Raw genomic sequence first — 18,600 nt, forward strand, 5'->3', positions numbered from 1 at the left:
GATAGAAACTATTGTTGAGTTAACCAACGAAGGGGTCACTGGATTCCACAGGTTCTTCGCACAAGTTAGTGCAGAAGCAGCCAGGCACACAGCAACAGTTCACTCACTCTGGCTCCGAAATCAGTCTACGGGATGTCCTGTGGTTATTGGTTTGTTTGTGCTAAATGTTTTTTGTAATTTATTGCAGAAACTTGTAACTAGAGAGGACTGTGGGGTATGGGGTACTCCAAAACGCTTGAGCACAAAGTTGTGGAGGACACTTCTAGGTCACCATAACACACTCTTACACTCCCAGCTGTAGACCAGAAGAATGTTAGAGCATGGATAGGACATGAAAGTAGACTGGAACAGTCTGTTTCCTGCAACTGATGACCACAAGATAAGTTTAGGCCTTTATTAGGAGCAGACTGGAGGAGCCTGTGTTCATGCAGCTGAGGACGACAAAATACAATTATTTTTTTTAACATCCACAGCTGGATGTATGTGCATCTGAAGGGAGCAAAAAGAAGATGAGTAGGTGCGGCTGAACAGGGCAAAGGAAAGATGAGTAGGTGCAGCTGGAGGGAGCAAAAGGAAGATGAGTAGGTGCTGCTGGAGGGAGCAAAAGGAAGATGAGTAGGTGCAGCTGGAGGGAGCAAAAGGAAGATGAGTAGGTGCTGCTGGAGGGAGCAAAAGGAAGATGAGTAGGTGCAGCTGGAGGGAGCAAAAGGAAGATGAGTAGGTGCAGCTGGAGGGAGCAAAAGGAAGATGAGTAGGTGCAGCTGGAGGGAGCAAAAGGAAGATGAGTAGGTGCAGCTGGAGGGAGCAAAAGGAAGATGAGTAGGTGCAGCTGGAGGGAGCAAAAGGAAGATGAGTAGGTGCAGCTGGAGGGAGCAAAAGGAAGATGAGTAGGTGCTGCTGGAGGAAGCAAAAGGAAGATGAGTAGGTGCTGCTGGAGGAAGCAAAAGGAAGATGAGTAGGTGCTGCTGGAGGGAGCAAAAGGAAGATGAGTATGTGCAGCTGGAGGGAGCAAAAGGAGGACATGTGCTGCTGGAAAGAGCAGAGGAAGAATGAAAATGAGCTGTTGGAGGGAGCAAAAGCAGGATAAGTATGTTCGGCTGGGAAAAAAGGTATTGAATCAAGGGGAATAAGGTGTTAAAGCGGGAGACCGTACCAGTGGAGACCCGTGCTTCTGCCAGGGAGTGAGGACACCCAGGGGCAGCGCCACACAGCACAGCCCACCTCACATCACTTGCACCACTGCCACAGTAAGACTGGAGTGTCCACTCACCCTCTGCTTCCTAACACTGATCACCAGAGGCTTTCGGGGAGAGACCAAGGGGCCCCCACTTCCACAGTGAGAGGTCACCGCAGCATTCCGGGGACTGGTCAGAGGTGTATTTGCCAATTGCTAATACCACTAGCAGGAACTGAGCCACTGAGAGCAGGACACCAAGTGTATCCAATCCATATTTCACTCATACTGCACTCTATACCACACTTATTCCAAACCTAGACTGCACCTATACCAACCCTATACCATTTTATAGTAAACCTTTACTGCATCCAAACCACATCTACCTTGCACCTGTGACAAGACTATGCTGTAACTGTATGTTGTTAAGTGCACCAATGTTCATAAACGGCCCCAACAATAGCCGACAGATCAACATTTCAAAGGACTGCCCTCCCATAATAATTATTCAGCAAGTCCGCTTTGTTCTCCCTTGTTACCAACCTCATTTTCTTTTGGACAGTGCATACCCATCAGGTCTAGGACTTGCATCGCCGCCATAAATGCGCTCTGGCAGTATAGTTCCAGCACTCGGTAGATTAAACTTTACTACTGCTCACTGCTGCACTTGAGGTGGCCTTGCTACTGTTAATGTTGATCTGGATGTTGAATGTCCTCTTTATGCCCAGTCCTTACCATTAATCACTTTGTATGCTAAATTATGTTTTTACCATTGTTAATGCATTTCATGCTTGCCTAGTTACCAAATATATTGGGTGACAATATATCAAGTTTGCCTTTGCTACCTGGTTTGGTACCCATTTTCTTTGACGTAGCACTACTATTGGGTACCAAGTATTACTTTTGGTGATTCTTTGTGATATTGTATGTTTGTACATTTCATCTTGGTGTGTCTGAGGGGCTGAGGTTCTTGAGAAGGCCGAGGCAAAGAACAGATGACCCATCTTATCTGTCGGCTCCAACTGGGGTAGCTTGCTCGGCATGAGCACCATACAGAGAACATGTTGCATATCCTATTGAATGCAAAGTATTCTGTGATTGGACAAGGACGAGAGGTGGGGCAGTGACATCACAATCTCCACCTTGTCTAATCAGAAGATACTTTGCAATAATTGAGAAAATTAGAAGCTGTTTTCTGATTGCAGAAGTGCAGAAAGAAAACATTTGTTTTGTTTCGATTCGTTACTTTAAAAAATTTCATTTAGTTAAATCATTAAATTTGTTTAATTCATTTTCAGAATTTTTGTTTTGTTTTCGAATTTGATTAGAATTTTCCGAATTCGGTTGAATTAAATTAAATTTGAATTGAAAAGCATCAAATCGGTATTTGAATTTCGGAAGACGATTAATGTATTCTTTCTGTTTTTCTTATCCCATTCTATTGTGGGTTTTTTTTTCTATTCTTTTATTTTCTCTATTCTATTATTCTTTTCGAAATTTCGAATTTTGGAAGATAATTATATTCTTTCTATTTTATTCAATTCTGTTGCTTTTTTTTCTATTCTATTCTTTTGTTTTCAAATCAAATTTCGGATGAAATTTCATTATTTCGGATTTGTTTAAATTCGTTTCTGTTGTAATTCACAAATTAGGATACATCTAAATCTCTGAATAATGAAAAATTCATCCAAATTTCGATTCGGAACAAAACAAATTGCACATGTCTATTTCTGATTGACCCTTGTGCACAACCTCCGGTGTTCAGTAAGCAGCAGGGCAGCCAGTTCTAAGCAGGCCATAGACGGGTCGAAAATCGGGCGTTTAAAAAAAAACAAAAAAAACGAAAAATCGGTTGTTTGATCGGCCGACGTTACCACCAACGGTAAAAAAATCAGCCAATTTTTGTCCCGTCTATGGCCGGCATTTAACCCCATAATTACTTCTGTCTCTTGCAGAGACAGGGGAGCATACAGGGGAGCAATACCTAAGAAGAAGAAGAAGAAGAAGAAGAAGAAGAAGAATTCCAGTCCGCTATTATATTTTATATGAAAAAGTATTGCGGTTGCAACAATGTATCCATTTGTATCCATTTTGGATACAGATATTTTTGTTCGGATACAAATGGATACGTTTGTTGCAACCGAAAGACTTTTTCATATAAAATATAATAGCGGACTGAAATTCTTCTTCTTCCTCTTCTTCCTCCTCCTCTCGGGAAAATCAGCCGATCATCAAATTCGGCCGCAAATTTTCCAACATGCCTGATAAAAAAAAAGGTGCAAAAACCCCCGAAAAGCGGCCGACCAATTAACCCACTAATGGTGCAAAAATCGGCCGATTTTTTTTTTAAAAGTGGGACAATTTTCGACCTGGCTATGGCCGGCACTAGTCCCACTTTCCCTGGCTCCACACCAGCTGTTACACAAACCCTACCTCCGTAATCAACATATTGAATACAATCCAGAGGCAAGGAGGTTCCTCTCTGTCCAACAAACCCACTCCTCGCTACTGATGACAAGGCTTGGAACTCAGTCAGCTCATACTGGCTGGCCGGATCAGGGGCGCACTGACCATTTGGAAACTCTGGCACTGCCCGAGGGCCCGGAGTCAGTAGGGGGCCCCATGAGATGCCCCTGGTACCTTTTTCATAGGCTTTTTTGAGTTTGGGCAAGGACACAGGGGCCCCATGATCCCCTATTGCCTGGGGGCCCCATGAGTTGTCAGTCCACCCCTGCCTAAGGGTCTCTGCTATCAGAAACAATATGATGTTTGGGGATTGTGACTAATCTTCAGGCCTCAAATTTGCTTTTTAAAAAAGTGCACACAAAAAAAAAAAAAAGTTCTGCCCAAGGAATTAAAGTCTATCTAAAAGACAAAAGGTAAGCATTTTGGATAGGGTAGGGAGAGGGTAAAATGAATGTGTTTTTTGTTGTGCCATTTGTATCCTGTTGAGATTTCCTGTTGTGTAGCCACAGGAAACAAGAGGATATCTCCCACAGTGATGGATTTTCAGATTCTTTTTACCTTTTGACTCAATCCTGCCAGATTGGTCAACCATGCGTGATGCAGCACACTCTCTTCTCCTCTTCATACCTTTAGCGGCATGGCTTCAACTATTCTGGGCTGGATATGTAGAGATATGGTCTGTGAGCTTTTACAGCAGACAGTAACTTAGACTATAGAAGCTATCAATGCAAGAGATGGCCAGCAGTGCAAAGGTAGGAGGGGCTCCTACCCCAATTTCACCTCTCTTAGCACGGTGCTCGAAGTAGGTGCCTCTGCCTTGGGTCATCCCTGATGCCAAGGTCACAAGAGCTCTCTAAGGTCCTCAGAACAGAGATTCTGGATGCCTATGGGCCTGATAAGTGTAAACTTACCAACCCAACAAATTAAGCCTAAGAGCTGACCATCTGAAGCTAAAAGAAGTCTCCTGGAACCCCAAAATTTTGTCTGCAGATAACTCCTACAAATGTCGGAAAGCAATTGCACCACTTTAACTTTCATGGGAGATGTGCCAGGAAAACTACTTTGCTGTCCATAAAAAGGATAGTAGAACAAACATATCTGCAAAGACCAGACCTTCTGGAACAATGTGCTGAAGACTGTTCAATCAAAGGTTTACTTTTTGTTAACAGTAGACATGTTTGACACAAACCGAAGAAAGCATTTAGGAGAAGAACCTCATACCAAATGTGAAGCTTGGTGGATAAAATGTTATGGTTTGGGGTGGCTTTGCTCTTTCACAGCCTGGACAGATGGCAGTCATTGAGTCAACCATACAGTCTAAATCACGGGTGTCAAACTGGCGGCCCTCCAGCTGTTGCCAAACTACAAGTTCCATGAGGCATTGCAAGATTGACAGTTACAAGCATGACTGCCAAAGGCAGAAGCATGATGGGATTTGTAGTTTCGCAGCAGCTGGAGGGCCGCCAGTTTGACACTCCTGGTCTAAATCATATCAAAGAATCATATCAAAATATTGAAGATGAACTGAATATTTGTCTTCCAATGATCCAAATCACACTAGCAAATGAACCAAGGAATGTCTCAAAAAGAAGAAATAGGTTTTATGGATTACCCAACTGTGAAGTATGGTGGTGGAAATGTTATGGTTTGGGTTGCTGTGCTGTTTGAGGGCCTAGCTCACAGTCATGGAATCGGCTATACATTCTGCTTCATATAAAAGTGTGTGATGATGAGAATTTGAGGCCATCTCTCTCAAAGTTGTCCTATGATCATATCTTAACTATTAATTGAAATCCACTTCCCCGTGCGTGGCATATCAATGGAATGGGTTGATGACTAGAGATTGATAAATTATTCATTTCTTTTCGCGTAGGAATAATTGAAGTGTGTATTTGCATCACTAAACACAACAGTCACATCTTCCTGCTCCACCAGAGACTTCTAAGTGAAAGAACAAATACCATAAAATGTTAGAGCATGGGTCCCAGTGGTGGAACTTCACACCTGGCCCATATTTCCTGTTCTCTGTTTTCATTACAGGTACTTATATAGCTCTGTCAATTTACGTAGCTCTGTACACATATATATTGTACATTGACATCAGTCCCTAACCCTCAAGGAGCATACAATCTAAGGAGCCAGTTAACCTACCAGCATGTCTTTTGGATTGTGGGAGGAAACCGGAGTACTTTGTTGCCACAGGGAGAACATGCAAACTCCAGGCAGGTAGTGCCATGGTTGGGATTCAAACCAACGACCCTAGTGCTTCCAGGAGCAGGTGCTAACCACTTGGCCACTATGCTGCCCAATAGTTCTACATCTACTTGTGGATGAGTGATGTACCTGTATGTAGCCGGACTTTAAGTAGTTACTCTTCAAGCCGCAGGCATTATCCCAGTACCATTTTTTTTTAAACCAATGGTCGACCCTCTTGTAAAAGCAATCCTAATGGCTAACTAGCTGCTAGATCACTTTTACAAGCAGCAGGTGGGGAAGGTCCACCCCACCGCCTTCCTCTACTCTTTCAGGCTGTTCTGGCGCTTCCTCCGGCTGATTATAGAAGCGAACAAAGACGGGAACCGCTCTGCTCACCTCTGTGATATAGAAAACTGGAAGTGATGAGAATACATCACTTCTGGTTTCCCCGGATGTACACGGCGCCATTTTGAAAAATAAAATCCATTTGATCACACCGATCTTGGTGTGGTGAAATGCTTTTAAGGGCAGAGGAGGGATCTGGGAGTCATAAAGACGTCAGATCTCTCCATAAAAGTACCTGTCACTGACTATTGCTGTCACAAGGGATGTTTACGTTCCCTGTGAGAGTAATAAAGGTCATCAAATTTTTTTTTTTTTTTTTTTTTTTTTTAAAGCGACAGTATAGACATAAATAATAAAAAAAATGACTACCCCTATTGCCTGAAGGCCCCTGCGCCTACATACAAAAGTGAATGTTTGCATTGGTTCTGCTTGCATGAAAACGACGATCGTCCTACACATGTGGTATCAGTCCTCATGCACACGGGACGTTTTTACAGCGGTTGTTTTTGGCTTTTGACATTTTTTTTTACAGCCAGTAAACCCCCCCCAGCATGTTATCCTATGTGTTTATACATAGACTGGAATCAATGTTTTTTAGCTGGAAAAGAAACCTGGGAGTAGTGCATTTTTTAGCTGTAAAAACGCTCTAACGCTAAAAAAAGTGGTAAATCGTGGCAAACTGGCCTTTTTGGATGTTTTTTTGACTCAAAAAGATTTTGTTTAGGGGAGGTAAAAAAAACTGCTAAAAAACACAAACGCGAAAAAAAAGTGGCAAAACGCCACTAAACACGTGTTTTGGTATTTTATTTTCTCTGCATAACATCCTCTTTTATATTTTACAAAAAAATTGGATTATGTATTGTGTTTTGCATTAAAATTAAAAAAATTTATTTTTTTCCCCCCAAAAAAATTACATTTGAAAAACTACTGTGCACATACCGTGTGACATGATAAATTGCAACACCCACCAATTTATTCTGTAGGGCAGGGGTGTGAAACTTAATTTCATCATGGGCCGTATCAGCATTATTATTATTATACAGGATTTATATATTATTATTATTATTATTATTATACAGGTTTTATATATTATTATTATTCTACAGGATTTATATATTATTATTATTATTATTATTATTATACAGGATTTATATATTATTATTATTATTATTATTATACAGGATTTATATATTATTATTATTATTATTATACAGGATTTATATATTATTATTATACAGGATTTATATATTATTATTATTATTATTATTATACAGGATTTATATATTATTATTATTATACAGGATTTATATATTATTATTATTATTATACAGGATTTATATATTATTATTATTATTATTATTATACAGGATTCATATATTATTATTATTATTATTATTATACAGGATTTATATATTATTATTATACAGGATTTATATAATATTATTATACAGGATTTATATATTATTATTATTATACAGGATTTATATATATATTATTATTATACAGGATTTATATATTATTTCTATTATACAGGATTTATATATTATTATTATTATACAGGATTTATATATTATTATTATTATACAGGATTTATATATTATTATTATACAGGATTTATATATTATTATTATTATTATTATTATACAGGATTTATATATTATTATTATTATTATACAGGATTTATATATTATTATTATACAGGATTTATATATTATTATTATTATACAGGATTTATATATTATTATTATTATACAGGATTTATATATTATTATTATTATACAGGATTTATATATTATTATTATTATACAGGATTTATATATTATTATTATACAGGATTTATATATTATTATTATTATACAGGATTTATATATTATTATAATACAGGATTTATATATTATTATTATTATACAGGATTTATATATTATTATTATTATACAGGATTTATATATTATTATTATTATTATACAGGATTTATATATTATTATAATACAGGATTTATATATTATTATTATTATACAGGATTTATATATTATTATTATTATACAGGATTTATATATTATTATTATACAGGATTTATATATTATTATTATTATACAGGATTTATATATTATTATTATTATACAGGATTTATATAGCACCAACAGTTTGCTCAGCGCTTTACAATATAAAGGGAGATAATACAGCAATGATACAGTTCAGTACAGAAGAAATATGAGGGTTGCCCTCAAAGGGCCAGTTGTATCTGTAAGACTAGATGTCCAGAGCACCCCACCTCCCATTATATCAGATGTCAAGAATCCCACACCCTCTCTAACATCACTGTACACCCCCTTTGGGGGCAGAGCTAGACATTATTATTATAATTATACAGTATTTATATAGCACCAAAGGGTTTGCTCAGCGCTGTACAATAGCAAGGGGGACAGAACATGAGACAAAACAGTAATAAAGTGCAGGGTCTGGAGGAGGACCAGAGGTAGGGTGGAGTCAGTTACCAGAGTCTACTGAATGCTGAGACCAGGGGAGGCAGAGATGAGGGGGTGCTGCAGCTGCATTGTGAGGTGCAGGATTTGGCAGAGGAGTTCTATTCTCCTCTCTGCTTCCGACTGCTGAGACAAGATGGGGGCAGGGACAAGGGGGTACCTGCAGGAGAGGTGCAAGGGCCACATGAAATGACCTGGAGGGCCGGATACGGCCTGTGGGCCTTGTATTTGACACCTGTGCTCTGCAGGGCCTCTGCTTTAAAACAAAAAAAAAAAAATGTTTGAGGGTTCTAAGAAATTTTCTAGCAAAAAATACTGATTGTGACATGTATAACAAAAAAAAGTCAGAAAATCCGGGTCTTCAAGTGAATACACATATATTTCTGCCTGTTTTTCAGGCTCATCAGATAGCCCGTTTCTTGCCATATTTGACCTGAAACCATTGAAACATCAAGGCTCTGTGTTCCTGAAAGGAGTTCCGGTGACAGCGCACATATCAAAGACGGAGCGATATACCACCGGAACAAAGGTAAAAACATTGACAAAGGGGTTGATTTACTAAAAATGGAGAGTGCAAAATCTGGTGCAGCTCTGCATGGGAGCCAATCGGCTTCTAACTTCTTGCTTCATTAATCACCTCCCGTCCGGCCGCTGTATTTAAACGGCCAGATGGTGGCAGTGCAGGGGCGGTTGCCGTTCATAATTGGCGCCCGCCATTTTGGAATGTGCGCGCTCCCTGGGAGCACACAGCACCGCGATCCGGTGACCGCTGTGTTCTCCGGACACAGTGGAACACCAATCATTGTACAGGATCTCTGTGTGAGGTACCGATCATGTGATCACTGATTGGCCAATGTCACTTCTGACATCATTGCTTACTACGTGTGAAATCTGTGAATGATCACAAAGGTCACATGGTACAAGGCTATTCACAACAGCCTTGTACCATGTGACAAGCTCTGACCAATCACAGCTCACACAGTATTTCTCACAATGGCTGCAAGAATGCAGCCAGAGAGAAGGAGAAATTATTGCTTTTATACCCATAAAGATTCTAAAAGCAATCCGCGTACAAAAAAAAAAAATCTTCATCACCCCCCACTAGTAGTACATTGTCACCATGGTGACACTGTACTGCTAGGGTGACAGTATGTAGAAAAAAAAAACAATCTAAAACAAAAAAAAAAAAAAGTAAAAAAAAAAATTTTTAGAAAATTACTTTTGGTTATAAACTACTTTTGGGTTATTTATTTTTTTTATACTCAAAAGATAACTGAATACATTTTGGCCATGATTTATGATGAAATATTATTTATTTGCAAAATTTTATAAGAAAAAAACTTTTTTTTCAAAATTTTTGGACATTTTCATTTATATAGCAAAAAAAAAAAAATAAATAATCCCAGTGGTGAATAAATACCACCAAAGTAAAGCTTTATCTGTCTCAAAAAAATGCTAAAAAATTCATATGGGTACAGTGTTGCATGACCGCACAATTGTCATTCAAAGTGTGACAGCGCTGAAAGCTGAAAATTGGCCTGGACAGGAAGGGGGGGAAAGTGTCCGGTCTGGAAGGGGGGGGAAAGTGTCCGGACTGGAAGGGGGTGAAAGTGTCCGGACAGGAAGGGGGGAAAGTGTCCGGTCTGGAAGGGGGGGGAAAGTGTCCGGACTGGAAGGGGGTGAAAGTGTCCGGACTGGAAGGGGGTGAAAGTGTCCAGACTGGAAGGGGGGGAAAGTGTCCGGTCTGGAAGGGGGGTGAAAGTGTCCGGACTGGAAGGGGGGGGAAAGTGTCCGGACTGGAAGGGGGGGGAAGTGTCCGGACTGGAAGGGGGTGAAAGTGTCCGGACTGGAAGGGGGGGAAAGTGTCCGGACTGGAAGGGGGGGAAAGTGTCCGGACTGGAAGGGGGGGAAAGTGTCCGGACTGGAAGGGGGGGAAAGTGTCCGGACTGGAAGGGGGGGGAAAGTGTCCAGACTGGAACGGGGGGGGAAAGTGTCCGGACTGGAACGGGGGGGGGGAAAGTGTCCGGACTGGAAGGGGGGGGGAAAGTGTCCGGACTGGAAGGGGGGGGGGAAAGTGTCCGGACTGGAAGGGGGGGGGGGAAAGTGTCCGGACTGGAAGGGGGGGAAAGTGTCCGGACTGGAAGGGGGTGAAAGTGTCCGGACTGGAAGGGGGGGAAAGTGTCCGGACTGGAAGGGGGGGAAAGTGTCCGGACTGGAAGGGGGGAAAGTGTCCGGACTGGAAGGGGGGGAAAGTGTCCGGACTGGAAGGGGGGGAAAGTGTCCGGACTGGAAGGGGGGGAAAGTGTCTGGACTGGAAGGGGGGAAAGTGTCCGGACTGGAAGTGGTTAAGCTTTGAACAAAAAAAAAATAACCTGGAAGCTGACTGGTTTCTATGCAGAACTCATTGGGTTATGCACTCTCCAGTTTTAGTAACTAAAGCCGGCCATTTTCGGCTGAAAAAAAAAAATAGGCCGATTTTCGCACCGTTAGTGGGTTACTGGTCAACCGTTTTTTGGGGTTTTGGCACATTTTTTTTATCAGTAAAGTTGGAAAAAAATCGGCCGATTTTCCTGGCAATGATGAGCAAATCAGCCGATCGTTTTACCGATAAAAAATGTGCGCATGAGCCATGACCTGCAAGAAGAAGAAAAAGAAGAATTCCAGACCGCTATTATATTTGACATGAAAAAGTATTGCAGTTGCAACAATGTATCTATTTGTATCTGAATAAAAACATCTGTATCTGAAATGGATACAAATAGATACATTGTTGCAACTGCAATACTTTTTCATGTCAAATATAATAGCAGAGCTCTCTGCAAGGGACAGAAGTAATTAAATGCCGGCCGTAGACGATTTTTTTTTACCGTTGGTGGTAACGTCGGCCTATTGAATGACCAATTTTTCGTTTTTTTTTTTGTTAAATGTCCGGTTTTCGAACCGTCTATGGCCTGCATAACCCTTGTGAGTGTGTCGTCCTCCTGCAGGGTGGGGTGCACGGAATGTATTTACATTGCATTACCTCCTTTCCTTCTCTTTCTCAGATCCGTGACAGCACTTTATATTCTGTACACCTGACACACGGCCCTTTCCAATGGGCCATAAAGAAGAAATTCCGGCATTTCCAGGAACTTCACCGGGATCTGCTCAGACACAAGATCTTTGTCTCCCTCCTGCCCCTCAACCCTCTGTCGCGGTAAGACTCTGGCCGGTTATGGAAAGTCTTCTTTTTTGGAAGGTTCCGTTCTCACAGCAGATAGGATTCCCAACAGTGAGGTCTTTGTGTTGTATAAAGATGTTTAGCGTATGGCATTATATTCAGTTTGCCGTTCATTCCCCAGATTCACCGTGGCGCGCTCGCGTGCTGAAACGACCTCCGAGGAGATGCCCTCACTGCCGCACGCTTCTGGCGAGTCCTCCAGGAGAACGTCGAGCAAACAGGTTTGTTTTCCTGGAAGGTAATCTTCTAAATCCATCTCCAGGTTCTAGGAGATCTGTAATCCTGTAATGATGGGATGGATAAAGTGAGCAAAGTTCCCACATATGATGATATACACAGGCACTGCATGTAATGGGATGGCGGCTTGTCTGTCAGTCTGGGTGAGCCATCATCACATGACATGTTGTTGCATGAAAAGCTCATATAATTGTTATACCACACGTCACATAGTAATACAGAAAATCAGGGAAAAAAAAATCCTGTATAATAGACGTACCTTATATCTGGAGAGCGGTGATGTCACTCCTGTGTAATGTACGTACCTTATATCTGGTATAAGATACATTATACAGGAGTGACATCACCCCTCTCCAGATATAAGATACATTATACAGGAGTGACATCACCGCTCTCCAGATATAAGATACATTATACAGGAGTGACATCACCCCTCTCCAGATATAAGATACATTATACAGGAGGGACATCACCGCTCTCCAGATATAAGATACATTATACAGGAGTGACATCACCGCTCTCTAGATATAAGATACATTATACAGGAGTGACATCACCGCTCTCCAGATATAAGATACATTATACAGGAGTGACATCACCCCTCTCCAGATATAAGATACATTATACAGGGTGACATCACCGCCCTCCAGATATAAGATACATTATACAGGGTGACATCACCGCTCTCCAGATATAAGATACATTATACAGGGTGACATCACCGCTCTCCAGATATAAGATACATTATACAGGGTGACATCACCGCCCTCCAGATAGAAGATATATTATACAGAGTGACATCACCACCCTCCAGATATAAGATATATTATACAAGAGTGACATCACCGCCCTCCAGTTATAAGATATATTATACAGAGTGACATCACCACCCTCCAGATATAAGATATATTATACAAGAGTGACATCACCGCCCTCCAGATATAAGCTACATTATACAGGAGTGACATCACCGCTCTCCAGATATAAGATACATTATACAGGAGTGACATCACCGCCCTCCAGATATAAGATACATTATACAGGAGTGACATCACCGCCCTCCAGATATAAGATATATTATACAGGGTGACATCACTGCCCTCCAGATATAAGATATATTATACAGGAGTGACATCACCGCCCTCCAGATATAAGGTACATTATACAGGAGTGACATCACTGCTCTCCGGATATAAGATACATTATATGAGAGTGACATCACCCCTCTCCAGATATAAGATATATTATACAGAGTGACATCACCGCTCTCCAGATATAAGATATATTATACAGTAGTGACATCACCGCTCTCCAGATATAAGATACATTATACAGGTGTGACATCACCGCCCTCCAGATATAAGATACATTATACAGGTGTGACATCACCGCTCTCCGGATATAAGTTATATTATACAGGAGTGACATCACCGCTCTCCGGATATAAGATACATTATACAGGGTGACATCACCTCCCTCCAGATATAAGATACATTATACAGGGTGACATCACCGCTCTCCAGATATAAGGTACATTATACAGGAGTGACATCACCGCTCTCCGGATATAAGATACATTATATGAGAGTGACATCACCCCTCTCCAGATATAAGATATATTATACAGAGTGACATCACCGCTCTCCAGATATAAGATATATTATACAGTAGTGACATCACCGCTCTCCAGATATAAGATACATTATACAGGTGTGACATCACCGCCCTCCAGATATAAGATACATTATACAGGTGTGACATCACCGCTCTCCGGATATAAGTTATATTATACAGGAGTGACATCACCGCTCTCCAGATATAAGATACATTATACAGGGTGACATCACCGCCCTCCAGATATAAGATACATTATACAGGGTGACATCACCGCTCTCCAGATATAAGATATATTATACAGGGTGACATCACCGCTCTCCAGATATAAGATATATTATACAGGGTGACATCACCGCTCTCCAGATATAAGATATATTATACAGGGTGACATCACCGCTCTCCAGATATAAGATATATTATACAGGGTGACATCACCGCTCTCCAGATATAAGATATATTATATAGGAGTGACATCACCGCTCTCCACATATAAGATACATTATACAGAGTGACATCACCCCTCTCCAGATATAAGATACATTATACAGGAGTGACATCACCGCTCTCCGGATATGCTCTGGGAAAGACATCTGCCTTCCATATGTACTCTCTGCCCTACCTGCAATGATGCAGTATTCGGTTTAGCTGACTGATACCTTCATGTGCTTTACATTGATGTGTGATCATTGCCCAGAAGCAACGGTTCTTTGCCCAGAGCTCCAGGTCAGAGATCTCCTTTCCACAGTTACTGTACTCTACCTGCAATATTCTAGTATTAGGGTGGCCTTAGACAATGGATGTGATTTTCTTTCCTGTGATCATGGGTTGCAGGAAAGAAAATCACTCAATTTCCTTCATCAACACAGTGTTGTTGGGGGAATTAATTCCGTGGAGCTATTGTGTTCTACTGGTGGCGGAGTAGGCATTGATCCATACCTGCCAGGATATACATTGATTATTGCTAGCAGCTACAGCTGCTGGCAATAATCGCATGAAAAATCCAACAGGCTGGTTGTGCCCAAGTCATACAGCAAATGATTTGGATATCGGCCAGTCACTGCTGAACCAGTCAAGATTCACACCATCTGTTGCTGACTTTAGGCCTAGCTAACTGCTACCTTTATGGACTGGTACATTGGCATTAGATCACTGCCTAGTTGAAGTGGGTCTCCGCTCAGTGCTCTGGGTAAGGGATTTGCTTTTCATGGGTACTCCACCCTACCTGCATTGATCTAGTATTGGGCGTAGCTGACTAACACCTTCATTGGTTGATACATGGACATTAGATCATTGTCCAATTGTGGTGGGTCTCTGGTCAGCCAGTACCCTGGGTAAGATATTTTGCTTTCCATGGGTACTCCACCCTACCTGCATTGATCTAGTATTGAGTTTAGCTGACTGACACCTTCATTGGCTGATAAATGGACCTTAGATCATTGTCCAATTGCAGTGGGTTTCTGCTTAGTGCTCCAAATATGATTTCTGCCTTTTTTTGGGTACTCTACTCTACCTGCAGTGATCTAGTATTAGGCCTACTGGGGTAAGCACAAGAATGGCCTGTTTGTTGATTTTTCTCTTTCCAGTGATTTGGCCCTGAGTTTACTTGTTATTTTACCTGGTCCATAATTGTGTTTTGTAGAAGTACCTGGCGGAATACCTCAACGTACTTTTGGCAAAATCCTTCTACCGGAACTATCATGCTATGGTGAGTCTCATTCACTGATACTAAAACTCCCACTCTGATACTTTATTTTTAAAGAAGAATTCCAGGTATGGATATGTATTCAAAGTTACATCCAGCCCTGGTAGTGTTGATCTCCCTGGCCCCCCACTGCCATCACTGGTTCCTTTTGATGACCTCCATATCACTACTGTGTCCATTAGTAACCTGGAGGTTGGTGGAAGGAATCCCAAAGCTTAGTGGGGAGATCAACATTTCTGGAAGTATGTTTCCCAATGCATTTAGGTACTCAGGCATCAATGGCTGACTATGCAATGAGGAGTGTCATGTCTTCCCCTATATCTGGAGGTAGCAGGTATTTTTCTGGGCTGAGGTTGATGGGGAGTATAGGATAGGTGGGTACTGGATGCTTATTGTGCCTAACATACGATCAACCTTTCACTTAATTTTGGCAAAGTAACAGGTTTGTAGTAGGGGGTCAGGTGGAGGCCCAGGGGTGATACTGGGTTGGTGTTTATCTCGGCAATTCCTCTTTTGAGTTAAATGCTCAGGAAATGATAGTGTTCTTGTAATTGCTAAATCATTTTCTTCACTGTAAGCAAAATAGTCATGTGACTGCTGATCTACCGCTGGCACTTGGGGAAGCCTAACACAAGACTAATTTGTCCTCTGTTATGGGCTCCAGGCCCCATCTTGGGGAAGCCTGTGTCAAATTTAGAGGCGGTTCCACGGTGCACTGTAAGTTATGGGGATGCTATCTAAGTGAACACGGTGTGACTGTTCGGGAGTTAATAGCTGATCTTGTTGGATTAGCTTGAAACTTCGGAGCACAGCCTGTATTTGTGGACGAAGTCAAGAGCCCGCTTGGATGAACATTTTTGCAATAAATCGCAGAGACTGTTGAAGGAGAAAATACATCTGATAGCACTCAGTATTAACACTTAACCTGGAGTTAGGATTGCAATATCCCAGCAGTTAGAATTGCCATGTATGTGTGTGGGCCAATGTTGCTCAGAAGTTTAAAATTCAGCAGCGGTGATTTATATAGGATTATTTTTTCTATATTCTTTTTCTAGAATGGTTTGGTTTCAGGGGTATTTTAGATTTTAATACAAATTTGTAGTTTTTGATGTAGTGCTGTGCCCGCAGGGGGTGCTGATTATACCTGGTTTCCCCTCAAACATAACAGAGGCCAACAACCACCCAAGCACCCAAGCAACAGTCCAATGCTTTAAGCATTGGAAGCTTCTATAAAGGCAGTTGCTTCCCCTTGACTCTAAGCTCCGGAAGCTTCTATAAGGATGGTTGCTTCCCCTTGGCTCTAAGCTCTGGAAGCTTCTATAACGATGGTTGCTTCCCCTTGGCTCTAAGCTCTGGAAGCTTCTATAAGGGCGGTTGCTTCCCATTTACTTTAAGCTCTGGAACCTTCTATTAGGGCAGTTGCTTCCCCTTGGCTCTAAGCTCTGGAAGCTTCTATTAGGGTGGTTGCTTTCCCTTGGCTCTAACCTCTGGAAGCTTCTGTTTGGGTGGTTGCTTCCCCTTGGCTCTAACCTCTGGAAGCTTCTGTTAGGGTAGTTGCTTCCCCTTGGCTCTAACCTCTGGAAGCTTCTGTTAGGGTGGTTGCTTCCCCTTGGCTCTAAGCTCTGGAAGCTTCTGTTAGGGCAGTTGCTTCCCCTTGGCTGTAAGCTCTTGAAGCTTCAATAAGGAGGTTGCTTCCCCTTGGCTCTAGGCTCTGGAAGCTTCTATTAGGGAGGTTGCTTCCCCTTGGCTCTAAGCTCTGGAAGCTTCTATTAGGGCAGTTGCTTCCCCTTGTCTCTAAGCTCTGGAAGCTTCTATTAGGGAGGTTGCTTCCCCTTGGCTCTAGGCTCTGGAAGCTTCTATTAGGGAGGTTGCTTCCCCTTGGCTCTAAGCTCTGGAAGCTTCTATTAGGGCGGTTGCTTCCCCTTGGCTCTAAGCTCTGGAAGCTTCTATTAGGGAGGTTGCTTCCCCTGGGCTCTAAGCTCTGGAAGCTTCTATTAGGGCGGTTGCTTCCTCTTGGCTCTAAGCTCTGGAAGCTTCTGTTAGGGAGGTTACTTCCCCTTGGCTCTAAGATCTAGAAGCTTCTATTAGGGCGGTTGCTTCCCCTTGGCCTTAAGCTCTGGAAGCTTCTATTAGGATGATTGCTTCCCCTTGGCTCTAAGCTCTGCAAACTTCTATTAGGGCAGTTGCTTCCCCTTGGCTCTAAGCTCTGGAAGCTTCTATTAAGGTGGTTGCTTCCCCTTGGCTCTAAGCTCTTGAAGCTTCTATAAGAACGGCTGCTTTCCCTTGGCTCTAAGCTCTGGAAGCTTCTATTAGGGAGGTTGCTTCCCCTTGGCTCTAAGCTCTGGAAGCTTGTATTAGAATGATTGCTTCCCCTTGGCTCTAAGCTCTGGAAGCTTCTATTAGGGCGGTTGCTTCCCCTTGGCTCTAAGCTCTGGATGCTTCTATAAGGGTGGTTGCTTCCCATTGGCTCTAAGCTCTGGAAGCTTCTATAAGAGTGGTTGCTCCCCCTTGGCTCTAAGCTCCAGAAGATTCTATTAGGGTGGTTGCTTCCTCTTGACTCAAAGCTCTGGAAGCTTCTTTTAGAGCCAAGGGGAAGCAATCAATCTCCCAGCCTATGGGACCCTGAACAGACCAGACCAAACCATCAAAGATAAATTAGGATAGCTACCTACACTAGGAGGGTGCTACATTGATAATACTGTGGAAACCAGTTCTTTTTATTAAAGTAGAACTAAATATATAAAACTTTTTTTGTTTGTTTTTCGGAGTAAGGGAAAGTTAGATTTTTCCATCCTCTTGGGGAGATTTCCCTTTACTTCCTGTCCCATAACCAAAGCAGGAGGTGAAGGTCACCAGGACTAGCACCCCTATTGGAAGGTTTCTCCTCCATTCCTGTCCTGGTGACAACCCCACTTGCTACATGTGGAAGAAGGCGAGTGAGTCACATGCTCCTCCATACCAAGAAGTATTGGGCATCTCTCTTGGCTCCCAGTGGCTGCATAGAACAGAAGGCAAACAAAGGTTGAGTAGGTGAAGCTGGTGGGACCATTATTAAAGTGACCATTAACTGGCCTAGTGACCAAATGGAGATTCACTATTCACTTGTCTATAGTAAAGAGGAAATAATTGCCGATTATTTTCCAGCATAATGGACAGCTCC

The 18,600-nt window shown here is 41.9% G+C and overlaps 1 protein-coding gene across 2 annotated transcripts in view; it reads left to right on the forward strand.

The window, feature by feature from the left end:
* PLD2 (phospholipase D2) overlaps positions 1–18,600 on the forward strand; it is a 120,514-nt gene that overhangs the window by 43,725 nt on the left and 58,189 nt on the right. For both annotated transcript variants that reach the window (XM_089689345.1, XM_089689346.1), the window contains exons 3-6: positions 9,063–9,193; positions 11,709–11,860; positions 12,006–12,105; positions 15,378–15,443. In XM_089689345.1, the coding sequence (XP_089545471.1) occupies positions 9,063–9,193; positions 11,709–11,860; positions 12,006–12,105; positions 15,378–15,443 (449 nt within the window). The remainder of the gene's footprint in view (positions 1–9,062; positions 9,194–11,708; positions 11,861–12,005; positions 12,106–15,377; positions 15,444–18,600) is intronic.

The sequence above is a fragment of the Staurois parvus genome, unplaced genomic scaffold (assembly GCF_062004578.1).
Source record: "Staurois parvus isolate SC_StPar_1 unplaced genomic scaffold, SC_StPar_1.0 ptg000470l, whole genome shotgun sequence".
NCBI classification, from domain to species: Eukaryota; Metazoa; Chordata; class Amphibia; order Anura; family Ranidae; genus Staurois; species Staurois parvus.